Source organism: Stylophora pistillata, chromosome 11 (genome assembly GCF_964205215.1).
Source record: "Stylophora pistillata chromosome 11, jaStyPist1.2, whole genome shotgun sequence".
Classification (NCBI taxonomy): Eukaryota; Metazoa; Cnidaria; class Anthozoa; order Scleractinia; family Pocilloporidae; genus Stylophora; species Stylophora pistillata.
The window spans coordinates 20,194,368-20,219,070 of record NC_142529.1 but is presented as its reverse complement, the minus strand read 5'-3'; the positions used below and the strand labels follow the sequence as shown (position 1 = coordinate 20,219,070).

Below are 24,703 nucleotides of genomic sequence, written 5' to 3'. Positions count from 1 at the left end.
TCTGGCAAGCATTACGTGTAATGACGCGGGAAACTGGGCCGAATAAGTATGTCACGCTTCAAACCATCACACAACGTTGTTGTGTATTGTTGGCAGGAAACACTGTAGTGTTAGTTTCGAAACTGTTGTAACTCAGCTGAATCGGCCGTTTTAGGCCTGTTACTATATCATAAGTGGCAAGAAAAGGAATAATTCCGTCACCATGGTGCTATTTTTGTTCTGAAAAGCATTTTAGGACACAATTGTCTGATTATTTCACGAATTACAAACAACCAACATGGCGGTCTTTAGGACGTGCCTGCGTTGTGCTCTGCAAGGAATACTCCTTTTTGTCAACTTTGCCGGCCCAATGGGTGAGTATTTAGCGTGGAAATATTTTGGTTCCTGCAACTGATCTTAATCTATACTTAAAAGCTGAATATTTAAACATTTTCTCGTCCAGATGGTATCTCTATAGAACCGAATTAAGAAACGGAAATATCGATCGTTGCTTTGTACGAAATCGCAGTTTATCGATGTCTAAAAATATGTGATCTAATGTATTTTACACTATTACGTTATTAAAGCGGTATGAAGTGTTATTGGAATGGAGATAAAAGTTATTAACGGTCTCGTAACTTTTACAAGTTGCTCTAATATCAACGCAGTCTCTTTTGTACGTAAACGTCACGTGAGAGGTGATCTAACTGTTTACAAATTCGTTCGAATATAACATATCGTGGGTTCGTTTGCAGAATTTAATATATGTTTATGTTATTTATTCATGGACACGTTTCGACTTTTTGTCGCCCCAAAGAAGTCGACCTCATCGCCATTTCATAAACGACATAATTCACCAATTATTATTTGACAAAAGCGTGGTTAGCTTCGCCAATTTACTTGCCAACTACAAAGAAAAAAACGACCAAAGTATTTGTATTGAAGGTTTAGAATTGCGTGTGTGAACCAAACCCTATTTCTGATAAACCTTTTTAGTTCAAAAATGTGGCGGGGGTAAAGGCGATATTGTGAGTAACTTTACCTTGTATTTTTGGCAAACACTTTTAAACTGTATATTAAGATCAGTTGAACTTTCATAGAAATCTTTCATATTAAACTTCGATTGCTCGCGTGGAAACGAAATTGTCTCGGTAAATGTCACGTCCATAATTTCTTGGAGAGCTATTTCGTGTTAATGTTTTACCGGCTAAATTTGAAGATGATTATTGTTAATTCAACAATAAAAACAATTTTTTGTGTATGCTCTCTAGTTTTTACCCTGCGAACAGAGCCTTTTGTTCTTTTCTTCTTCTTTTCTACGGGTTAGAAAGGCTCTGCTCGCAGGGTATCTAGTTATGAAAAATGATGGATAAATTGATCAAATTGTGATATTTCAAGAAGAAAGAGCCGAGCCAATTAGAAATGACGAATGTTTCCTTGTACCTTTGAAAGAACTGTTGAACTGTAATTCACGAGTTTATACGTTTACTTAAATGAAATCTTTGGGCTTATCTGATTACAAATGTAGAGTAGTTAATCGGCCATTTCGTTAAAGTTTACATCATTTTATTATTTTAGTAGCCAGCGAGCAGGCACTCGTGATAACATCTTCAACACTGGTGTTCCTTCTCTCGCGGTAAAGTGCAGAGCCTTGAGCAACCAGAGCGGGGTCTGAAACTAGTCTACCATACGGTGGCCCAAAACTGAGTGCCACGGCAATTTCAATTTGATCACGGCAATTTCAGTTTAACCACTGCAATTTCAATTTGACCACGGCAACTTCAAGTTAACCACGGAAATTTCAATTTGATCACGGCAACTTCAATTTAACCACGGCAATTTCAATTTGACCATGGCAATTTCAATTTGATCCCGGCAACTTTACTTTCACCACGGCAATTTTCAATTTTTGAGCACGGCAATTTCAATTTGATTCACGGCTCAAGTTGTCTCGCGACACAGTCAGCGGAATTACAAATATCCCCTATGGGAATATAATCTCTACGGGACTCCAACAAACAGGAAATTTACCTGTTCATTCAACAAGCTAACAATTTTCATCTTACAATCACATTTACGGCTGAAATTTCAGAGAACGAAATCACATTCCTCGACACCATTATTTATAAAGGAGATCGATTCAGGAATGAATCTATCCTTGACATGCGTACTCATTACAAACCGACTGAAACTTTTCAGTACACACATTTCACCTGGTGCCACCGACCGCCAGGGCGTAAAACGAGGTTTTATTAAAAGGGAAGCCCTTCGACTTCTGAGAACAAACTCTTCTGAAACAGCGTTCGAAGACAACCTTTCAAAATTTAAATCGCGCTTTATCACGCGCGGATACCCTGACAGAAATTGCAGCAGTTAGCATTGCCACAAGACAGTCGGCCCTTCGAGTCTACCCGGAAAACCTCTCCCCGACTCTTCTCAAATCTTCGCGGGGGGGGGGGGCGGAGAAACGAGCGTCTTGTAGCACTAATAATATATTTAAGTATTTGAATAGCGGAAAGGCCTGGTGGCTAATTAACTTCTTTGGCTTGAAGGATTAATTCAAGATATGAATCTGACCCGTCAGGAAATCACGACCACTATTGGTGAACCAGCCAACCTTGGTTGCTATGTCGACCAGACGAACACAACGCATTTGACCTTTTCTTGGACGAAAGATAATAAGACTGTCACGCAATCCTCAATCATACAAGTCTATAGAAACGTAGTGGTGGTAACCCCCAAGGATGATGCAGACTTTGGAACTTACGAGTGTCACGTTAGCGATAACGTGACAATAACGACATGCAGTATCTCACTGAAGCAGGGGTGTAATGACAGCAGTAAGTGGTGTTCCAAATTAGAAGTTTAACAAACATTGCAGAAGGTGAAATGTTTAAAAATGACTCACATCACCGTTTGAGGTGATTCCTCAGTATTCCACTGCGCATCCTGTAATGCGCGACAGAGCTGAATAACTAATGCGCACGCGCCAGGTTTTGGCGCGGAAAACGGTTTTCGAGTCGTTTGCATGGTTGATTTCCTATTGTGTTGCTTCGTGGCGTTGTCTTCCTTGCCGCTTTTCTTTTACAGAACAACCTCCAAAAACTTTGCACACCCCCCTTAATATTTTCGAAAATAAATTTTTTCCTTAAAAACTTTGGAATTAGGAAAATGCCTTCGAAGAAAACAAAATGGCTCGGATTTAATTGCCAGCCCCTTGTTTTCCGTGAATTTCGCTAAATTTTAAACCTCGCACGCTTGAGCCCGTGTTGTTGACTGCATACCTTTGACATAGCAGTTTATCATTCAGCTCTGTCGTATCAGGTGAATAAGCAGGCTCCCATTCAGAGAACATGGTATCATTTTTCAATCAATGGACGAGTCAAACGAGTGCGATGGTCTTTTGCTCTTGAACGAGCATGGTGACCTTTGTTTTCTGTCATAATTTTGGTGTACAAATTATCACCTTCAAATTGAAGAAATTAAAATTCCCCTCATCGAGGGGAAAAAAGATACGACTAGAAGCGTGCACGAAGCCCGTTACTGAATAAATTATTTACAATATGATGTAATACAAAAGCGGGTACTAATTACAAAATGTACCGTGAACCAATGAAATGGCGCGCGGGATTAGTGCCAATAACAGGCGTAAATGGAGCCTGTACACGACCACATCAGCTCCGCTGTAATTTTTGTCGTGTTTAAATTATGTTGTTGTTGCTGTAAGTTTGGCCCAGCATATCTCTTAAACAAGTACGGTGACGTATCTTTTTTTTTGCAATTTTCGAAACAGAAATTGGTAGAGAACATTTAACGAAAGTGAAATAAAATTGTTCGATAACTTTTTTTTCTGAGGAATCGCCTTAAGCTTTTTTACACGCGATGAAGTTGTTTTTGAGGCAGATACCTTTCTGCGTTTCTTTGGATGATGCTAGGAAGGCGTATATTTATTGCAATCTTTAGGGAAGGGTGCAGATCCAGCGAAGGTTACACAACACAATGACCCTGGCCAAGGCTAGAACCGAGGTCGCCACGTCTCTCGGTGTTTTACATGTGACCATGATTAGCTTACCGTATTTATTCGATTAAGCATCCAACCTGAAAAAAGCGACCACTTCGGATAAGCGCCCACCCAGTAAGTTTGAAATTTAGTAGGCGTCCAGCCTTGAATAAGCGTTTGTGAGGAAAAAGAACAAGAAAGAAAAAACGTTTGTTACGTTATAAGCTATAGAAACTCAAACTCTTGATGCGAGCCGGCATCAAATGGGAACAAATTGAGCAATCCCGAAGGGACAATCCAAGGGGGGCAAGATGAATCCCCTTTCTACTGCTTGCTAGCCAATCAGAAACAAGGTTCGCCCCACGTGGCCCGTCAGCGAATAGAAGTCGCTGACATTTCTAAGAACTCGAGAAGGATAAGTCTTGCTCCATTGTCTTTAGTCTTGTTTTTGTTTTAACTTTTTTTTATCATGTTGTAGACCATGTGGAGGAAACTGCTTCTGGTTGTGGGATTATTGCAGTGCTGATGCCGGTTTTGGCAGTGACTGTGGTTTCCATGCTACTAAATGCTCATTTTCTAATTCGTTGGAAGCGAAGGGATGAGTGGGCGTGGTCAGAGCAGGAGATAATGCACCCTCAACTCTCCCAACAGTCTGAACCAGTGGAACAGAAATTTGAAGAACACGTTGAAGTGAAGAAAAAGAAGCCTTTCCAAGAGCGATTTAGAAAAAATCGCCGACGAGATGACTCTGAAAATGACCAACATATTAAAGAAAAAGTCAAAAACCATACAGCACAAGAGAAAAACTGTCAGGAACCCATTGAAATGCAGGAAATTTGTGATATCCCGAGCGTGCCGGACGTCAGAGCAGCCAACGAAACAATGGTGGAGACCGCGAATGCTTCTTCAGACATAAACCACATCCCAGTTGATACGGATAATACTCCAAGGATTGCAGATTTCTTTGTTCCTGATGAGGAAGTGAATGATGAGATTGCGCCTGTCCTGTCAGATCCTAACCGCATCCCAGTTGATGCGGAGGAGACACCAAGGTTTGCAGATTTATTCGTCCCTGGTGACGAAACAGATGGTGATGCAAGTGGACGAGAGAGCCTGGACTCTGAAATGCCACTTGTCAGTCACTATATGGAAAAGATGGATTTTGAAGAGAAAGGAGACACCGACGATGAACCGGTTTTGAATTGATGAAACCGGTTTGGGTGCTCTATCAGGTAGAGTAGACAAATCACGAAACGATCGTTTGAACGGACACAGCGGTCAAACGTCTGCGCATATGTAAATGTTGAACGCGCAGAGAGACGCCGTCACGCACCATATGATTGATAACAAAAATTAGTAATTAACAACGCCGGCAATTCGAACATGTCATGTTGGTTAAAAAAAATGCAATATGTTGTAACTCTCAAAACAAAATGAAACACAATCGTAATACTCGCAACTAGATGAAGTCTTGTATGAAAGCAGCCCTCGCGGTAATGAACACTACTTATGTATGAAGGTGTAGTCTGATCGTCCGGGTGAGTGTAGTCCTGAGAAGGACTGTTGTCGGTGGCAGTGACTGACGTTTCGACAACCTGTGCGGAAGTCATCATCAGAGTCAAGTGAATGATTGTTGTCATGATGATGACTTCCGCACAGTTTGTCGAAACGTCAGTCACTTCCACCGACAACAGTCCTTCTCAGGACTACACTCACCCGGACGATCAGACCTCACCTTCACATGTTAGCCCCGGGTTTAAGCCATTTACTGCACTACTTATGTAGTAGTGAAAATAAGGCCCGAAAAAAACATCAAGGACTTGTTTTCACAACTAAGTGGATAGCGTTCATCACTGCGAGGATCGCGTTCACACATTTCTGAAACTGCACTACACATCTATGATTTTCATCTATTCAAATTCTTAGATGAAGTATGTTTGTGAAAGTTTTCCTTTTTCCTAGTTATGTTTCCTTTTAAAGATTTTTGTTAGCGGGTGAATTTTTTTATGTATTTATTATAATCTTGCGTGACATCGGTTGGTTATAAAGGTTTCTTTAAAATTTTTGCGCAGGAAATTAGCACGTGGCTCGCGTGAATAGCCCATTTCCGAATTACCCTTGGCCTCAATTTCAAAACGAGTCCTGGTGCTCATTTTTTTCATATGATAACACGTTTTCATTCACATGCAAATTAAACTCATTTTCACAACAATGGTTGAGCACCAGGCCTCGTTTTGAAAAAGAGGCCAAGGGTAATTCGGAAATGGGCTATTGCGCTGTTTGCACGACTTGCTCAACGATTAGCCATAGTGTGGTTTGAAAAAACGTCACCAGGAAGGAACTACGACTCGAGCTTTAGGGTCATTTTTGGCTCCATTAATAATTACCTTTGAACAAAAAAGACCTTAAGATAACGGATTGGTGGGGTTTAAAAAAAAAAAAAACACCAGACAGGTGAGAACTAACGAAACACAATTAGGAAAGCCATGAAAGGATAAAGGATATTTATACGAATTGCACAGGGAGCTCGAAATTAGTCGAGGGGTAGTACACCCTCGTTGATTTTAAATTTGTTGTTTTGTTGGGCAGTTAACTTTTCAGGATGGAAAAGCTTTTCATTTTAACTTTCATTTAATCTCATTTTTTACTCTTCAGAAATTTGTTCGTGATCCAATATTCTGCGCAGATGCAGGAAAACACATCATTATCCAACTACACTACGTAGGGTACAAGTAACGCGCGAATCGAGTATAAATATTCTGCGATCTTGGACAGTTCTTTATTATGTACTTTTTAAAAAAAACCTGTTCAAACGGTCAGCTGCATGTGTTACGCTTCTGTTTCTGCTTTGCTATTCCCACTTTTTAAGAAATACGCATGAAATTATAGCAGTTGGATAACAAATAACTTATCAGACGTTTTGGTGTGTAGTATCGCTGACCAGTTTTACTCACTGTACATATTTTGACTCGTCCTGCGGGCTCGTCAAAATAAGGCACAACTCGTAAAAATAACAGCCATACTACACACCAGAACGTCTAAGTAGATATATATTTTCTTCACCATAATTTCTAGTGAAAGTTTTTGAAGAAAACGCTCTCGGATACCATTTAAAAACAACCTATGAAAATATCTTTCATACCCATTTTGTAGGAGAAAAATATGGATAGCTTATATTTGTACAAGAAATTTGTGAAACAATAATATATACATATCACTAGGGAAGCATTTTACCAGAGCCCAGTCTTAACCCACGAGAAAAGATCTTGACTCATCATCTACTGACAGTATTATATTGAAGTGATCTTAAATTAAAGAAGAGTGGAATTTTAGATATATGATTGAAGGCTGTTTCCTCTTGATTTTTATCGTTCAGGAACAGAATCTCAAAATAGTGACGGGAAGGGAGGAAGAGGGGAAATGCTTAGTTTCACAAACCCTAGGGATCCCCTGTGAAGTAAGAGATCTAAAAAGTAACAATAATCTAGTGAGGTTGAAGTAGACGTATGCTGCGGTAAACACCTGATTTACGTCTCCGCCATTAGAAAGGATGCTTAAAGTTATGTCGCTTTCCAACATTTGGAGTTTCTAAAGATTGACATAACCTTGCAAATGTACTAACTAGTCAATCGCGGACGCCGCCATTTTGGAATCCTGCTCAGTGTCCTAGCCGGTCGCCCGTTACGTACTGAAAGTCTCACAGTTTTACATCTCTTGTCAGTCTTCTTGAGCAATTAGGAACCTTATGATATGAAATTCCTGAATGAATTAGTGTAACAGGTGTTTTGACCAGCTCGTTGACTGAGCTGCATGCGTGTGGGGCCAGGCTACGGAGCTATTTTCAAAATTACGGCGTCCCTACCTCAGACAAACTTTTAATAGTTAGTTTACTCCGCAGCCTTAAAAGGCACTATGATTAATGGTGGCGATGAAAAAATAGTGTTTTCTAGAGCATACTTCTTCCTCTACGGCCTATTTAAGGAATCAGTCTATTGTCAAGCCGTTCTGTGTTTTCTCATACAGGAAGCGTTACGCAATTCGTTATCGCTGCACTGCCGAAAGTAGTTGTCTTGGTCAATATCATGACTTAGCAACTTCCCATCTTGGCAACTGTCAAGTGCGGACCTCTTCATCCGGAATCCACCATGCCGAGCGTTAAGTTTTGTGGTACGAATGGCCAGGTATATCTCTGCTTTGATCTTGTATCAAAATTGATTCAACATTTATGGTCGGGTTTCTGCATTTTTCTTTCAAAAATGAAGTTTGATTTCAAGGCCTACATAGTGAAAGTCTTCCAGGTCAAAATTGAGTGACAGTGCTTTCTTGGACGCCTTCATTTTCGTCCATCCGTGAGACACTGCCATTGACGTGCAACTCGACGGGTTCTTCGATAACACAGCTTCCCTCGCGCATCCGCGTATGCTCGTGACTATGTAGACTGCTATTCTCACTTTTCTTGGACATTACGTCATCGTGTGATCGCCTCCTCGCGCCTTGTACAACAAGATGAATAAACAGGAGAAGTGCAAAGACTGCAACTGCCAGAACGGGCATCAGGACTGAAACATTTACACAGCCAGTGGTGGGATCACCTTTTAATTAATTTAAAATGCTCTAATTAGTGAAATGAAAGTTTGCAGTTAGACGCACAGAACCGGGTGCTTATAATCCAGATTTTAGTTGCATTTAGAGCCTACAACCTTAGAAACACGTATAAGATAGCGAAGAAAAGTTTCAGTTTGATTGAATGTTGAAAACCAATTGTAACGGCCAATCAAAACGATGATTCACTTCATTGTTGGCCAATGAGAATTCACAGGAAAACCAGGCAAACTACAAAAAGCGCGAGAGAATGAACGCGGATAACCTAATCATGATTGGTTTTCGTTTTGCGTCTGATTGGCTGAGAGGATGACGGGAGTTTCTGGACCAATCACATAGCAAAACCAACGTCATCTCGTTTCATCTTCGACTTTCAATTGAAAATTGCTCTCTTTCGCACAGTAAACGCTCTCTTCATGCGGACGAAACACCAAAAATTTTAAGAAAAAGTTAGGGGAACAGACATTAATTTCGGTGGCGAGATAGGAGTTTGTTGGGACTGATTCTTGTTATGATTTTTGTTGTCATTGTTGTTGTTTTTCTCATGTCAGACAATTTTGAAACTTTTACAACTAAAGATAACAAATCGAAAACAACAAGAAAAAAAAAACAAAGACAACAGAAATATTTTTTCTGAGCAGGTCATGTCAACAATTTTAAAATCACCGATATCATCTTGAATGAGATGATAGTCTGGTACGTCCAACGCGACGGTGCAATTGCTCTCCTAAGTGGAGAGGGGCATTGTTAGAATGAAACATATTTTTTAAGCCTTGTACGTTTTAAACTGTCTCTTTCCGTAGCCCTTACAACATCCATACCAGCTTTTCGCATTCTAGTTATTGTCGACAGCTAGATTCTCTATAAACGTAGACAATACACAGAGCATCTAGAAAATACTAAGTGGACATGAACAGCTGTTTTTTTTTGTTTTTTTTTTGTTTTGTTTTTTTTTTTCAGTTCCTCCCCCAATCACATCAGGCCTGTTTAATTTTCTTCCGACAATTTATTTTATTCTTTATACTTACCCGGCGTACCCATTCCTTGCACCAGCGAGATCCTACACAGAGCGCTGGACATTCCGTTAGTAACGTTACACTCGTAAGTTCCAAAATCAGTATCTTTCTCTGGGGTTACAACCAGGACGCCATCAAATGCTTGAACATTTGGAGATTGCGAGGCAGTTTGGTTGTCTTTTGTCCAATAGTACTCCAGTGTAGAGCTGGCTGAGTCTGTTTCTGCATAGCAACCAAGGTTCACCGGCTGTCTGAGAAATGTTATGACTTCCTGTCGTGTAAGGTTCACGTCGAGTTCCAGCGCTTCTGGTTGAAAAAGTTACAGAAAACGGTTGAGCTATGAATTCACGTGAAACTACGAAAAACGTTTAAATAGTTCCGCAATTCCGTTGGTAATAAGGCTCAATTGAACTTGTGTGACATGGGTTCAAGTGTCACGGAGGCTTGATTTTTCTTTCAAGTTTCTCTTGCTCCGATTTTTTTCGTGAATAGCAGTGTTTTCCTTGAGGACCAACTCGTCACTTATCATCTTCAGGTCAATATGATTTATTCTGATATTATAAGGGATAAAACTGTTAACTTTGACGTATACAAGCTGTCGCACCAATTCAAACCCCAGATACGGTCTTATTAACGAACAGTGTTTTGATAAATCAAACAACAACAAACATATGAAACATATGTATGAACTGCGGTTATGAGAGGTATATGTGAACGATCCTTCGCAGTAAAGCACTATTTGAGCAATAGTGAAAATCAGACCTGAAAAAAATTTCAGGCCTGTACGGGATTCGAACCACTGACCTCTGCGATACTAGTGCAGCGCTCTACCAATTGAGCTAACAAGCCAACTGGGAGCAGGCCATCAAATTAATTCGACATAAACCCGTAGATGATAAATCAAACAACAACAAACATATGAAACATATGTATGAACTGCGGTTATGAGACGTATATGTGAACGATCCTTCGCAGTAAAGCACTATTTGAGCAATAGTGGAAATCAGACCTGAAAAAAATTTCAGGCCTGTACGGGATTCGAACCACTGACCTCTGCGATACTAGTGCAGCGCTCTACCAATTGAGCTAACAAGCCAACTGGGAGCAGGCCATCAAATTAATTGTTGTTGTTTGATTTATCATCTACGGGTTTATGTCGAATTAATTTGATGGCCTGCTCCCAGTTGGCTTGTTAGCTCAATTGGTAGAGCGCTGCACTAGTATCGCAGAGGTCAGTGGTTCGAATCCCGTACAGGCCTGAAATTTTTTTCAGGTCTGATTTTCACTATTGCTCAAATAGTGCTTTACTGCGAAGGATCGTTCACATATACGAACAGTGTTTTGTTCAAAACGTGCATTTTTACCCACTGAATGCCGGTATGTTTGGTAATAGCATTGAAATCGTTTAAGGAAACCTTAGTCTCTTGGAACAAAGTAAAAGAGAGCAATATGCTTTATGGGACAGTTTTCTCTTTTGACGGCCGTGTTTGATCAACACCCACGATTATTTAAAAATTATTTTAAGTTATGAGTTATTCATACTTCATCATATCACTTAATAAACATTAGAATCGTGACCAAGATTACGTAGTCTTCCAATTTTGTATGCATGAGCCAATCACGAAACTCCTCTAATGCTGCAAGTATCTTAACGGTTTTTGCAAATAGATGATGATTATTTTGGTAAATGACAAATCATTCTATCGCGGTACAGGGCTCAATAATTTCGCATATATAAACTTTTGTAGGCTGGCAAATATACATTTATAATACTAAAACCGTCTGTAACCGCTAATGTAGCTAAACCGTCGACGTTCTGTCTAAAACTTGCCCACAAATGAACCCACTGCGCACTGGTTGTGGCATTTTATACACTAAGTATTTTCTTTTGTGCTAAAAAAAATTGAAAAATATTAGACTAATAGCTTTTGTTTTTTGTCATGGATTCTTCAAAATTTTACTTTATCTCTGTTATGTTGTGTGCCTTAGAAAAGCCATTAAAATCGAGATACAAATCATTTTAAGGTTAACCCTGCGAGGTTTTGGGTTCTTTAAAGAAAACTGGCATTCAATATTATGCAGTATTGACTTGGCTGGTCAATACTGAGAAATTCTTGTAAACATCAGCTCTAAAACATCTGTCTAACACAAAAACAGCATCTTGTATACACGTTTTACCAAACTTGTGGCTTTCTTTCATATTAAGTTGTTGAAAAGACAAATTTTCATTTTATCTGCTTAATAATCATGCACGAACATTGAAAATCGTGCATATTAAGAGAACAATAGGCCCTTTAAATTATGTTGCAAAATTTCAAATCCCTTTAGTTGTTAATGAACAAATTATGCCCGAGAAAAAGCCGACTAACTTTTTTTCTTCTTCTTTTGCGATCATGTTCATTAAGTTGCGTTTGTGGTTTTCCCTTTTCAAGGGATGTCGCTTTAAGTACTCTAAGAATAGTCATTATTTTTTGTGTGAGACTATACCTTTCTGGTGGAAGACTAACTAAGAGCCGAAATTAATCTTAACTTGTTTACTGAAATCAGCCAATTACAATTATTCAACAATAAACGAAGGATATTTTGCTGAAGTTTGAATAAAGCTCCGGCTGGAACGCAGATAAAACGAGAAGTCACACACTATCGACAGTTAAAATATTCTACACGCGCGAGCAAGAATTCATAAGCATCCTCAGCTTTCATGTGAATAAATTCTTGACTATTTCTCTTTAAATTTTCCTTTATGCTGTTATTTAGAGGTTGTTATCTTTTAAAGCTTTGTTTTCAATGTTTAGACTGTGTGTTCACAACTGATAAAGACGTTACTTATTTGTCAATAGTGTTAGACAAAGAAAACTACCGGTGACGATTCGAATTCAAAACAGTTCTGAATTCGCGTTTCTGATGCTTTACCAATAAAGCTGCAGGGAATCTTTTAACGAGCCATTCTAACGTTTGATTTGGTTTTATCAACTGAGTTCGTAATACAAATTGGCCACCGTAAAAAGTTTCAAAAGCTGACGGTTCGAGCACTGGCTCTTTGTTCGTATATTCGCTCTAATGAGGGGCTAAATCTCGAAGCGTTAGCTTTACAAACTTTTTACGGTGACCAATTTACTTTATCAACTGAGTTGATAAAACCAAATTATCTTGTAATACCCCCAACCAACGCAGCACCACAGTTTCTTAAGAAACTTACCCGGCTCCCTTTTCCGAAGTTTGTGTGAGAAGAATTAACATGGATACCTAAAATGGCTTATCTCAAACAAGTCAACTTCGCAAAAAATAGAACGATCGATATAATACTAACCATTGCACACAATAGATATGACCAGTAAAAACGCCACTTTCAATCCACATGCACGACAAAACCAAGCTACAAAACTCGCCATTATGGTTTTCTCTCCTTTCAATCGATAAAAGAAGTTTTACACGACAGGAAACAAGCAACTAGCTACGGAGGTCATAAGGCGTAGAATAGTTTCTCGATATTTTTTTATATTGAGGCAAGGACTTGTGCGATGACAACTCGTTTCGCTAATAGGAGCAACGAGACTGGACTCTAAAATGCCTAATTATTTCATAATGATTGTATACAGTCGATATAAACGAGCGTCTGAGCGAGATATTCGGATATGTTCTTCAAAACGGCCGCACCTTTGCGGTTTCACTGCGTAAAAATCGTATATTTCAACGCTTCTTCGGGTGGTTTAAATATTTTGCGTCCAATGATCAAATTCGGCCACAGATCATTCTTGAATTTTTGTGGCCAACACTTGCAGGCGTTTGATTTTCTTCAGTCGAAGCGTGACAATATTACGTGATTATGGAATTGCATCTTAATACATAATTAACTGCCCGTCATTTCTGAGACTTGTCACCGTATTGATGTGATTATGTTGGTTTACTAATCGATTAGCCAATAAAATGCTTTGTTTAGTTCGAGTGGCGAGCATGTTTCAGTTAAATTGGTAGCTTTTGGAAAAGCTTAAATAAACAGAAATTCAAATGAGTTACCATGTAAGGCTTCTTTCGATTGTGCGAAGTGCTTTTGCTTTAGCAGTGCAATGCTTTTTTTATTTCTCGATAAACAATTAAAAGCTCTCTTGCAGGGGCTCCAATATAAAACGATCACAATATTATTAGGTCAATAGGACGCATAAACTTTGGTTTGTTGCACGTTTCTGGGTCTTTCTAAATAACTGCTAAGGCGAAAACCAGAAGAAAAGCGACGAAGCATTTGTGAGGAGAACACAAGCTCGATAGCTTGCCATTACCTGACAGTTTTTCATATGCCGGAGGGTTAAAAATGTTTGCAAGAGGAGTCAAGGAAAATGAGGTGATGCGTGTAATTTCATTTTGTCAATTAGCAGACTCGTGAAAAACGTTATTTGTTACACAGACGGGTTTTATAAAACTAAGATCTAAGGAAAGGATGGGGGATTTAAGTGAAGTTAGAGATCGTAGATCGAATAATGTTATGTTTTTATAGTCCAAAACTTACCACTGCGTAATTAACCAAAGTTCAGAGAAAAATTTTAAAAATTTTCCAAACTTTGAAAACTGTTTTAACTGATTCAACTTCACCATCATTTTGTAATTATTTATCTTTCACACTAAACTATTAAAAGAGACAACCGCATTTAGGACTGAAATTTTCGATTTTTCATAACTATTTTTACAATATTGATAAGAAAAGAGATAGATACTGTAGGAGCCGGTTTGCTTAGAATTCAAATATCTCAATCAAGAAAAAAAATACACGTACATGTCAAGAGTATTCACCCTCTTCTCCGAGTGACGAGGCTGAAATTATTGACAATTCGATTCATAAACAGGATTTTGATATTTGAAATTGATCGACTTCCATCATAATCATTTCCGGTCATCATGTTGAACTGCGTCAATGGTTTTTCCTTTCTTCAAAGTATTTCGAGTGGTGTTATATCTAAAATACAATTATAATTTTAGTTTTTGTCATTCATTATTACATTACGCATCCTAATCGCGCATAACGACACAGAGGCAAAATGAATGCACATGCTTTAATCAAAGACTGAAAATAACAACAGAGTTGGAATTCGTTACATTTGTTTTCATCTCGCTGGGATAAAGTCAAATCAAACAGCTAAAGTTCTGGCTGACCGGACAGTTTCCCAGATTTACCTGTGTCACACATCTTTTCAAAAAAATTAATAAAGAGATTTCATGTTGAGTGCGTCTGTTCTGTGATAGATAGGATATACTAAAAAAAAAAATTAATTAATAAGATCAAGATAAGATCAAGATTAATAGTATATACTCAAACCCGGCTACTTTAAAAAGCTTTTAGGACTGTGCCAGAGCCTCGTGATGAAATGCATCTTTGGCGACGTGATTTGGGTAGTAATAACTTCAAAGTTTCACGCGCGATGAATTGCTCCCACGACTTGGTCGCAGATGACGTAGAAATGTGTTAAGAACAAATAAGTGGTACATGAGACATAACCGAGTGTAGTTGTTTTATATCATCTGTGATCTGTAAGATATGCATTGATATTAATAGTTTTAGGAATAAGCTTAGAGGGGCACTTTTAGACAAATTTAAGAGGAAGGAATGATATTTTAATTATTTTTAATTGTTAGTTAGTAATTTGTGTAATTATGTTTTGTATAATTATAATTATGTATTTTATTTTGGTATTTGATGCCGAAAAGCCCTTTGGGAAGTGGTCAGTAAAGATATATGTATGTATTTATGTATGTATGTATGTATGTATGTATGTATGTATGTATGTATGTGTGTGTATGTATGTATGTATGTATGTGTATGTATGTATGTATGTATGTATGTGTGCGTATGTATGTATGTATGTATGTATGTATGTGTATGTATGTATGTATGTGTGTGTGTGTATGTATGTAGGTATGTATGTATGTATGTGTGTGTGTAAGTATGTATGTATGTATGTATGTATGTATGTGTGTGTATGTATGTATGTATGTGTATGTATGTATGTATGTGTATGTATGTATGTATGTATGTATGTGTGTGTGTGTATGTATGTATGTATGTATGTATGTGTGTGTGTGTATGTATGTATGTGTATGTATGTATGTATGTGTGTGTGTGTATGTATGTAGGTATGTATGTATGTATGTGTGTGTTGTTAATGATGACGTCATCTATGCGTCTGACAACTTTAAATTTAAATTTACAAGACATGTTTCGACATTCTCAAGTCATCTTCAGCTGCAACTGAGCTTTTAACGGTCGTACATTTGAATTTATGTTAAGGTACGTTACAAATTACGTGTCCGGACTTACGTAACAATTTGAATATTAAATACGCGTAAAATGAAAATAGCTCGCGCATAACTAGACCAAAAACAAAATAATAATAATAATAATAATAATAATAAATAATAAAAGACAAAAGAAACAACAATAATAAGCAATTGCACACACGGATGGCTCGTAATAAGAACGTCAAAGTCAACTGAATTGAAAGTTATCTGTTACGTATTACAAACTTAGCATGCTGTAATTGTATTCTCAATGATAGGACCCGAGAGGCGAGTACGCATATTCGAAAAATCCGGTTTATTGAGGTCTGGATATTCCGCGAGGTTCGACTGCACGACCCTTTGACTCCCATGGGTGAGGAAGATGTAACTTATCCCCCGCCATATCTCTGTCTTATCATGCAGAAATTTAACGAGAAAAACCAAAATAATCGACTTGAAACTATAAATTTATCTCGTGAAAAATTCTTAGAGAGAAAGATAATAATAAATGTATGGCAGACAGTTAGAAGAATTGATATTGAGATTCTTGGATCCCGGTTAGCTCAATTGGTTAGAGCGCCGAATAGTGTTGTGCGGGAGGTCGAGGGTTCGAGCCCCGGCCGGACCGATACTCATGGTCTTAAAATAAGTGAAGAGAATTTGCTACCTTTCATGTATGATCAAAAAATGGATAGATATTCTAGTCCTCTCGGATAAGGACGAATAAACCGTAGGCCCCGTCTCCTGCAGGGTTAGGGGTAGGAGATGTTAATTTCCCACGCACGAGATTACTTGTGTAGTGGATGTCCTCCCCTGGGGTGGGATGGGTGGGAATTGGCATTGAAAAGCCCCTATGGGGAATGGTCAAGTAACGTATGTAACGTATTGGATACTAAAATATAGTACGTATACTGATTTAGATACTAATATGCAGTATAATATATACTAATATATTAATATAGCAGCTCACTGCCCCAATCTATCAAAGAAATGATATTTTTTCTTTCAAAATTAATCAGTGAGTGCACTGAATATTTTTATTCTTATATCTCCCCATTTAGTTGTCTGACTGCAGATTTGAAGAAAACGGATTGTGTTTTACTTGTTAATACTCGATTGTTTGTTATATTTTTTGTCATTCTTTGCATGTATAGCCAAGTACTTAGCGTCTCTTCCCACTAGTCAAAAGAAAGTTTTGCTTCCGCTTAAACCTTATGGCTCTCAGAGAAACAAAACCAGCTGTTTCCCTCGAGGCCACGACTCAAGTGCGTTTTATTGTAAGGAGTAGTCACATAGGCAACACTTCTGTTCTAGGATAATTGGCATAAAAATCCAAAGCATTTAAGAACGATGGTTATTTTTCTTGCTCTTGAACTCAAGAGGGAGCATTGTTCTATACGGATCTAATTTTTTTGCACGTGACCTTTTCCACCAATGAAAGCAGGCGACACTTCATCGGTATACTATTCCAGCTGATATTAGTATACTTTGCGCAAGTTGTTTACATTGTGGTGCAGTGTTGAGCTCGATCTTGTAACCGTCGGTGAACGACATGGATGTTTTCTGGACGTGCTTATGTTACGCAGTAATTCTTCACAATTGTATCAAGCTTTTCTCTGAAGCTGGTGAGTCGATCTGAAATGTGCTAACCTAGATTTAAGAGGATAATGGGTAGGTAAACTGACAAAATTTTTTTTTTTTTATGATACGGATCTAAGAGTGAATATCTGTTCAAGTAAACCTAAAATACACGTGCGAGATTACATGATAATCTCATTTACCGAGATCATCAACCAACAGCTCGTTTGTTTTAGAATGGCACACCAAATAATCCTCCCGAAAGCGGACTCCTGAGTTTATTTTTAAAAGTTTTTCAAAGTTTTCGAGTTACATTTTTGCGATTCCGGAGGCCTAAAAATCCTTGTTATGTCACAATTTTCCAATATTGTTATTCTCACTAGTCAGTTTTTAGGCGAAAATGTGTTGGAACTGAGTCGTTTAAAGATAACTTTTATTCAATATCTTGAATCCGCTCCTTTAGTTTAGAAACGAAAATTGCTTCTATTTAATCTATGGACCCTGGACAGAAGTTATTTAGAACACTTCTGATAGTATTTTTTTAATTATCCTAATTTCAATATAGCAGCGAGCTCCACTTACTTTCGGTTGCTAGTTTCAAGCTCATTTTAATTAAGAATTATTTAAAGATCAGAAAACCTCCCCACTACTTAGAAAACGATTTTTGAATTAAGTCAATTTAATGTAGGAAAAGTCTCTTACAAGTTTAACTTTCTAAAGGATATTGATTTTTAAAATTTAGTGCTAAGACCGAAAGAATTACCGAGTACACGGTGTTTAAAGTGAAAGCAAAGTTGAGAAACTGTGGCAATGCCACGGCTTACTCAGATCTGCTTTCTTTTATTTCCGAGAATGACGCGACGTGATGCATGTATCTAGATGAGGCAGTGAAAGCAGGGAGATGAAACGTGAGAATTTTATTACTTAACTTTCCTCGCAAACACACCGAATGTGGCTATTTCATGGCATTTGCTTTACCGAAGCTCAGATCAGAAACTGTTCAAAGTTCAATTCACGCGAGCAACATTGTTACTTCACGCTTTAGTTGTCGTCAAGGTTACAAAATACTAACTAGGTCACGTATACAACATGTGACCAATCGCTCTAAACGCACTTGGTCTTCTGCATGAGCCGTTCACGTGGATGCGCCGTGGCTGTTATGAAATCAGGAGAGATTAGTCAGTAATTAGCCTTGGAAAGTTGACCTTTTGGCAATGAGGCCTTTGGTCGGTGAAATAGCTCCTTTGTTCAGATTCGTAAATACTTTGGCAAGCCCCCAGCAACAATGATCAAAACACAAAGACGCCACTTCAGAATAGCTGGCTGACTCGCTGTTTGTCAAGCTGCATGAGAAATCCAGCCTTTCTTGAAACACTTTTGTCATTCAAAATATTTCCTAATATTTTCCATATTCGTACCTAGCTATTCAGTGCTGTGACCTCAACTGAAGTTATCTTCATAAAATTGTTGGAACAATTTGAATTTGGTGTCGATGGTAATGCGAGATGGCTTTGCCTTTGCTTTACTTCGCTCTGTGATTGGTCCAGAAAACTAGCGCCACTCTCTCGAACAATCAGAGACAAAGCTTAAAAACCAATCACGACTTGGTCGCTCGAGGTTACTCGTTGTTCAATGCGTTTTTTCTCATCTGCTTGGCCTTTGTTGTTATTTTGGTATTTGACTTAAAGACTCACTCAATCGAAAAGAACTCTATAATAAATGACATATTATATTGTGTAAAGGAAAAAAAAAAGAAAGACAGAAGAGAAAGTGTTTGATCTTGCTCCTCTTATAGTCCAAATGAATCTTTAAATGCATAGCGAGGCTCTCTGTCAAAACTCCTTGGAAGATCATTTCAAACGCGTCGAAAACAAAACTTGAACTCGAGGACTCTATTCCACAATTGCGGGACTGCTACCAATGTTTAACCTTAATGACCAAAACCGCTAATTGTATGGGTATATTTTAATATTGAGCAAGGTCGTAACACCCAAAACCCATAATCCTTGCCAAAAAATTTTCGATGAATTGCTCGTGGGTGAAACAGCAAATTTACCAAACGCCTTGGCAAGATGTGTTTCGATAAATATTCTTCAATATCCCAAATTCTTGGTTTTAGACATGGTTTTCGATGGACTGAGAACGAACTTATGATTTTAGAAAGCTACAATATTTTCTGATATATTTATTCACTCAGTTTTGAACATTGGTGTTTCACAATAAACTATTGGATTGTGAAGAAATCAGGAAAAAAATAGATGATTAAGCAAATTTATGTCATGTCATCTTCATATATAGTAATTCGAAACAAAAAAAGAAATTATAGTCTGTATCTATGACTGAACTGAAACAAATTTTCACGTTGTCATTCTAAGAGGCATGTGGGAGTGGAGGGGGGAGTGGGGGTGAAAATTGTACACTGATTTTCAGGTAATTCTGTTAAATCAAGAATGCCGGTATTTCTCTTTGCCAGAAATAAAGTGCGTTCGATTTAATTCTCTTTTCAAAATATACGTGTTTTACGAAAGGTCTCGATGCCAACAAAAGGCGAAATTAGTTTATATCATCAAGCGGAAATCTAATTTTGCAACAGTCCAAGTATACGCCGTATGACGTACGAATTAGTATCATCTAGCAGTATCTGGTTTTTTTTTTTAAATAAATGGAATTATTTCATCTCCCGTCGTTAAGTTTCACGCATTCTCAACTCATTTTAGTTTCTTGACCGAAAACCGTGCTCAAAACGATTCCTGAATAAGTCACTTCCAGAATATTTCGCGATAGAATTCAACGTAGTAAAAAGTGATAGAGAGACAAAGATAAAACTCACTTTTTGAAAGCATATCAATGACCCCATAGGGAACTTAAAATAGAAATTTTAAGTAAAGCATGTGACGTTGACATATCTCGGTTCTGTAAGTGTGACAGGTTAAAATTCCATCAGAGTGAAAGAAACCACAAAAAATAAGCTTGGCAAGACAAACGATTGATATAAACCAAGAAAGTAAGGAAACGGTTAAGGAGTTAACGCTCAAATGATGTCAGCTGTAGAAACTCTCTCCGATTGTCAGTTTACATTATCAACTACGTCAATAAAACCAGATCATCTCAGGATGGAAAGGACTGACATGGATGTCAAATAAAGACCCAAAATTTTATACGGAAATTTTCAATCTCCCGCTAAACCTTCATCCCTATTCTTTTGAGGTTGCGGCATCTGTGTTTGAACAGCAATGAAAATAGATAAGCGACACGGAATGCCATGTGAAGGATATAAAAAAACGTGTTTTACGTAATAAGCAAGTTTTTGTTCTCATATCGACTAAACAGCTTTTATGATATCATAAATAGAATCGAACTGAATGAATAACTGTCTCTGTTTCAACACGAAGACTGACAATAATTGTCTGTCGATTTTCTATGCGAGAGAAATAAATATCAAATCGTTAAAGGTTAAAAAAAAGATGCACAAAACGTATTTGCTTCAGAACATCTCTGACTGAGCAAAATATCGAACTTTTCAATATTGTGTAGGATTAGAAAACACTTTTCATATGCAAAGTTATGTAGATGCTGTAGACAGTTGTTAGTCTGGATATATATATTTATACTTTTCTCGCGTCATGTGTAGTGTGCAAAACACTGACTAATATAAAAATATTATTATGCACTTCTAACCCTGAGTAACGAGAGAAGACACATCATGGCAGCCGGTAGAGTTTTTGACGCTCGTGTGCTTTCATGTTTGTGGATTATTGCGGTTTATCTCGCAGCAGCAAATGGTGAGATCACAGAAAAGCTATCATCTGTCATTTTCATTAGTTGCTTTTAAAAGCAATACAATTTTAAGCACATAGTGCTAAGGAAACGAAGCACTTTAATTGATATATTGATTAGAAATTAACTCGACAAGCTTGCTTTCGTGGGAGATCGATGGCAAAAGTTCTGTAAGACATGAAATTCAATGCAAAGCATGGTCAGAACACGCAATCATTAGTAATTGTTATTTCTTTGGAAGTCAAATGAGCGAATTTGTCTGTTTTCAAAGAAATTTTACAGATTATAAAGTAATTCATACAGATCACGAGATTCAATCGTTTAATTCAACACCGGGCTAGAGAATGATTAACAAATTTAAACGTTAACGAGCTGGTTGCGTTTAATTACATTGTCATTTACTTTTCTCCGTCCAAAACTGTATGGCCGGTGAAATATTCTCAGTTGTGACCAAAGCCTAAAAACCAATCAGTAAAACTGTGAAATAATATACCAGAGATATTAGTGTTTCAGAAAGTACGTTCCAGATTTTACAAGCAAAGCGTGGGATCGGAAAGAAAACTAGTTTTGCCACACCAGCTCAGAATTCTTTAAGGTTTAAAAAGTTTCAAAGGGTTCTGGGGAACGAAAGACTTCGAAACGCAAGTCGTCTTTTCGATAGTCTTCCGATATTTCTGTGAGCCAGTATAGATGTGAATTTCGCAAATTCACATCTATACTGGCTAAAGAGCACGATCAACGTTACATTAGCAGAAAGGTCCGTATCTTTCGAAAATAGGGCGCGTTTTTATTTTCAACTGCAATATGTGTAGAATTTATGATAACAAGTTCTTTTCCAACAAGCAAAACATTGATGAAAACTACATGGCCTGCCGCCTCCATTTCTTAAAATGATCTGATTTAAAATATTGTTGCAATCTTCACAGGAACTGTTATACCTGGTGTATGCTGATTTCATCACGAAATTGAAATAAACAGACTGAAAAATAAGGAAAAACTACCTGGCAACTAATCTAACCATAGTGTTTGGGACTAGCAAACATCGCTACACATGGATTAAATTTAAGGTCATTGGGGACTGGACTTAAATTTGTCAGAATTAAATGAGTACGACGAGCAAGGGAATGAATTGTTCAACATCATAGATATATTTTTGCTTGGATGTCAAATACTAAATATTCTAAATTAGGATATATTACAAAGGTGAATAGTGCTTTACGCGCAAGCTGATCGGCTAGTTCAAGTGACTATTTACTTCACAGCAGCTGAGGAGACAAAATCGTGCCTCAAGGGTTTAATTTCGGCCATTGTTCAATACATTGACAGAAACAATTATATTTTTTGGTTTGTGTGTGGTATGTACTAAAACAATGATTCACCTCAGTGTCGGTAAAAGTAGTGGGTATTCACCTCGCCTCTTTGCGGCTCGGTTAATATCCACCAATATTCACCTCCACTTCGATGACCTAATTATTAACCAAACGCTTCACAAATGTCAACCGTGCTAGTATAGCTTCACACTGCAGTTATTTTCCTGTAAGGAACAGTGATCCTGAACAGGCATAGATCATTCTAAAATTTGATAGCCAAGTCAGCTGGTAAGTAGTCATTCAATTAGTCAGTCAGTTGGTTTGCATCTCTAACTTTGGAACCTAACACAACATTTTCTTTGACTCAAAACAGAGAGGCTTTCTTTGGACACGAATCTAACACGAAAAGAAATCATTACCATCTTGGGACGTAAAGTTAATCTTGGTTGCTATGTGACGAAAAACTACCCCGAGTCTTCGCAGACCCAGGCCTCGTCTCTTGTTAGCTATGTCTGGCTGAAGGAAAACACTATTAAAGCTCGGATCAACAACTCAAGCGCTCGTGGCCATGTCCTCGTTGTAGATCCAAAAGACGATTCAGATTTTGGCACATATTGGTGTAACGTCACAAATGGTGTCTCTAGAACTCAATGTAGTATAAAACTGAAGCAAGGATGGACAAAGACGGGTTAGTTTTGTAGTGCATGTAATGTTATGTGTTATCATGCTCAAAGTGTAAAAAATCATTTGAACCATGGATTTTTAAGGTAATCACCACATAAAAAGTGCAATTATAAATTCACGTCGGCTTAAAAGCTTCGAAAAATCCTTGAAAACTTCTACAAGAGGTGCACATAGCATTTTTTATGAAACTCAACCATTCTCAAAAACGTTCCCCAGAGGGAATCTCCCAATAGTACATTCAAGACGCGTATGGAGAGTCAGTCTCGGATCTAACCTCTCGGATCGTGCCATGCTATTCCAGAAGCTATAATTCTGATTGGCATTTAGTTACTTTCCAAAAAGTATTCCTCTCATAATTACACTCCCATAACATTTGTTAGGACACTTGCTGCCTTCCCCTGCCCCTCTCAATTTTGGTCTGCAAAATGGCAAAGACACATTGGCCAAGCTAATAAAGTCTAGGAGTGCCACGTTTTTTCAGGAAACCAATATTCTGATCGGTGTTTACTTGCTTTCTAGAAATCGTTCCTCTCACAACTGGGTGTGTGAACATATCATTGCTGATGCCAGTGTTAGCAGTTGCCGTATTGTCGTTGCTGTTGGTCATTCATCTTCTGATCAAAAAAAAGAACACTAAAAAGGCCCTACCAGAAACTTCGGAGCAAGAATACGAACGGCACAAGAAAACGTCTGTTGCTCATCCTCATGCCGAACAACGCATGGAAACCAGACGATTATCAAGGGATCTTCTTTACAACAGTTCCAGAGATGGATCAAACAACAAAGAGTCAAAACAAGAGGTGGTATCCGTTGAAATGCACGTTGGAGGAGAGCTTCACAGCACGCCAAATGGCAGACTGGGATCAGTCAGCAACCTCAAACGGGAGCGCCAGAGAGGCTTTTACAACAAATCCGTTCGAAACGTACCGATTGTTTCAGGAGAGGGAGAAACAACTCCGAAGGGGATCGGATTTTATAATGCTAACTTCAAAAACGAGTCTATGGATAGCGGTCTGGAAAATTCCCGCACGGTCTCACCAAACACAAGCTTCGACGAAACCTCCCTGGCTGACGAGAGCACACTAAAAGGATATTTCAATAAAACATTTAAAAACAACACCATGGAAGAGGATGGTGCTGACGATGTCTTTACCAAAAAAAGCGAAGAGCTGACGGCGGCAGATAAATCGAAGAGTGGAAAGGCGATGGGGTTCTACAACAAGACATTTCATTCCGACTCTATGGACCTCACTGATGATGCAAATGATGGTACCCTCGTATCAGTTTCAAGTAGTTCGGCGGTAGGTGAAGCTGGAGATAAAACAGCGCAACCAAAAGCGTTGACTGACATATTCCCAAAGCAGGAAGAGGAAATGACAGTCGCTGACAAATCAAAAAGTGGAAAGGCCATGGGATTCTTCAATAAAACCTTTCATTCCGACTCCATCGACGTCTCAGATGGCGATGAAGATGGATTCCCCGCAGCAGAA

General features: G+C 38.2%; 3 protein-coding genes and 1 pseudogene across 7 annotated transcripts in view; 3 read left to right on the top strand and 1 right to left on the bottom strand.

Moving 5' to 3' along the window:
- The first annotated feature begins 64 nt into the window (after nucleotides 1-64).
- LOC111325661 (uncharacterized) lies at nucleotides 65-7,320 on the top strand. Of its 2 annotated transcripts, XM_022929505.2 has the most exons (4): nucleotides 65-353; nucleotides 2,532-2,819; nucleotides 4,458-5,211; nucleotides 6,635-7,320. In XM_022929505.2, exons 1-3 carry the CDS (start codon nucleotides 278-280, stop codon nucleotides 5,183-5,185), a joined length of 1,092 nt encoding a protein of 363 aa, XP_022785240.2. In that variant the 5' UTR covers nucleotides 65-277; the 3' UTR covers nucleotides 5,186-5,211; nucleotides 6,635-7,320. The 2 variants fall into 2 exon arrangements, with proteins under 2 accessions (XP_022785240.2, XP_088593892.1); XM_088737766.1 differs by having other exon boundaries at nucleotides 4,458-7,320.
- LOC148720515 (uncharacterized) lies at nucleotides 1,978-2,515 on the top strand (annotated as a pseudogene).
- Nucleotides 6,724-13,373, bottom strand: LOC111325662 (uncharacterized). Of its 2 annotated transcripts, none has more exons than XM_022929507.2 (3): nucleotides 12,908-13,373; nucleotides 9,610-9,900; nucleotides 6,724-8,571 (listed from the first exon to the last, which is right to left on the bottom strand). In XM_022929507.2, the coding sequence occupies exons 1-3, from the start codon at nucleotides 12,987-12,989 to the stop codon at nucleotides 8,279-8,281; spliced, it is 666 nt and encodes a 221-aa protein (XP_022785242.2). In that variant the 5' UTR covers nucleotides 12,990-13,373; the 3' UTR covers nucleotides 6,724-8,278. The 2 variants fall into 2 exon arrangements, with proteins under 2 accessions (XP_022785242.2, XP_022785241.2); XM_022929506.2 differs by having other exon boundaries at nucleotides 9,610-9,903; nucleotides 12,908-13,193.
- A 3,969-nt stretch (nucleotides 13,374-17,342) lies between these two features.
- LOC111325678 (uncharacterized) overlaps nucleotides 17,343-24,703 on the top strand; it is an 8,661-nt gene continuing 1,300 nt past the window's right edge. Inside the window, exons 1-3 of one of the 3 annotated variants that reach the window (XM_022929540.2) lie at nucleotides 17,343-17,489; nucleotides 22,903-23,217; nucleotides 23,733-24,703. The exon at nucleotides 23,733-24,703 is cut by the window's right edge and continues 1,300 nt beyond it. In XM_022929540.2, coding sequence (XP_022785275.2) covers nucleotides 17,417-17,489; nucleotides 22,903-23,217; nucleotides 23,733-24,703 — 1,359 coding nt within the window. In that variant the 5' untranslated portion in view covers nucleotides 17,343-17,416. Of the gene's footprint in view, nucleotides 17,536-21,020; nucleotides 21,225-22,902; nucleotides 23,218-23,732 lie in introns of those variants that run through there. The other 2 variants (XM_022929541.2, XM_022929539.2) reach the window with 2 other exon arrangements.

What these genes read in the sequence shown, in the direction of transcription:
- LOC111325661 (XM_022929505.2), top strand. Translation starts at nt 278, where the DNA reads ATGGCGGTCTTTAGGACGTGCCTGCGTTGTGCTCTGCAAGGAATACTC. An exon ending in CAACTTTGCCGGCCCAATGG is followed by an intron (nt 354 to 2,531) that starts GTGAGTATTTAG and finishes TTTGGCTTGAAG; the next exon opens with GATTAATTCAAGATATGAAT. An exon ending in GCAGGGGTGTAATGACAGCA is followed by an intron (nt 2,820 to 4,457) that starts GTAAGTGGTGTT and finishes ATCATGTTGTAG; the next exon opens with ACCATGTGGAGGAAACTGCT.
- LOC111325662 (XM_022929506.2), bottom strand. Translation starts at nt 12,989, where the DNA reads ATGGCGAGTTTTGTAGCTTGGTTTTGTCGTGCATGTGGATTGAAAGTG. An exon ending in CATATCTATTGTGTGCAATG is followed by an intron (nt 9,904 to 12,907) that starts GTTAGTATTATA and finishes TTTTTCAACCAG; the next exon opens with AAGCGCTGGAACTCGACGTG. An exon ending in GCAAGGAATGGGTACGCCGG is followed by an intron (nt 8,572 to 9,609) that starts GTAAGTATAAAG and finishes ATTAATTAAAAG; the next exon opens with GTGATCCCACCACTGGCTGT.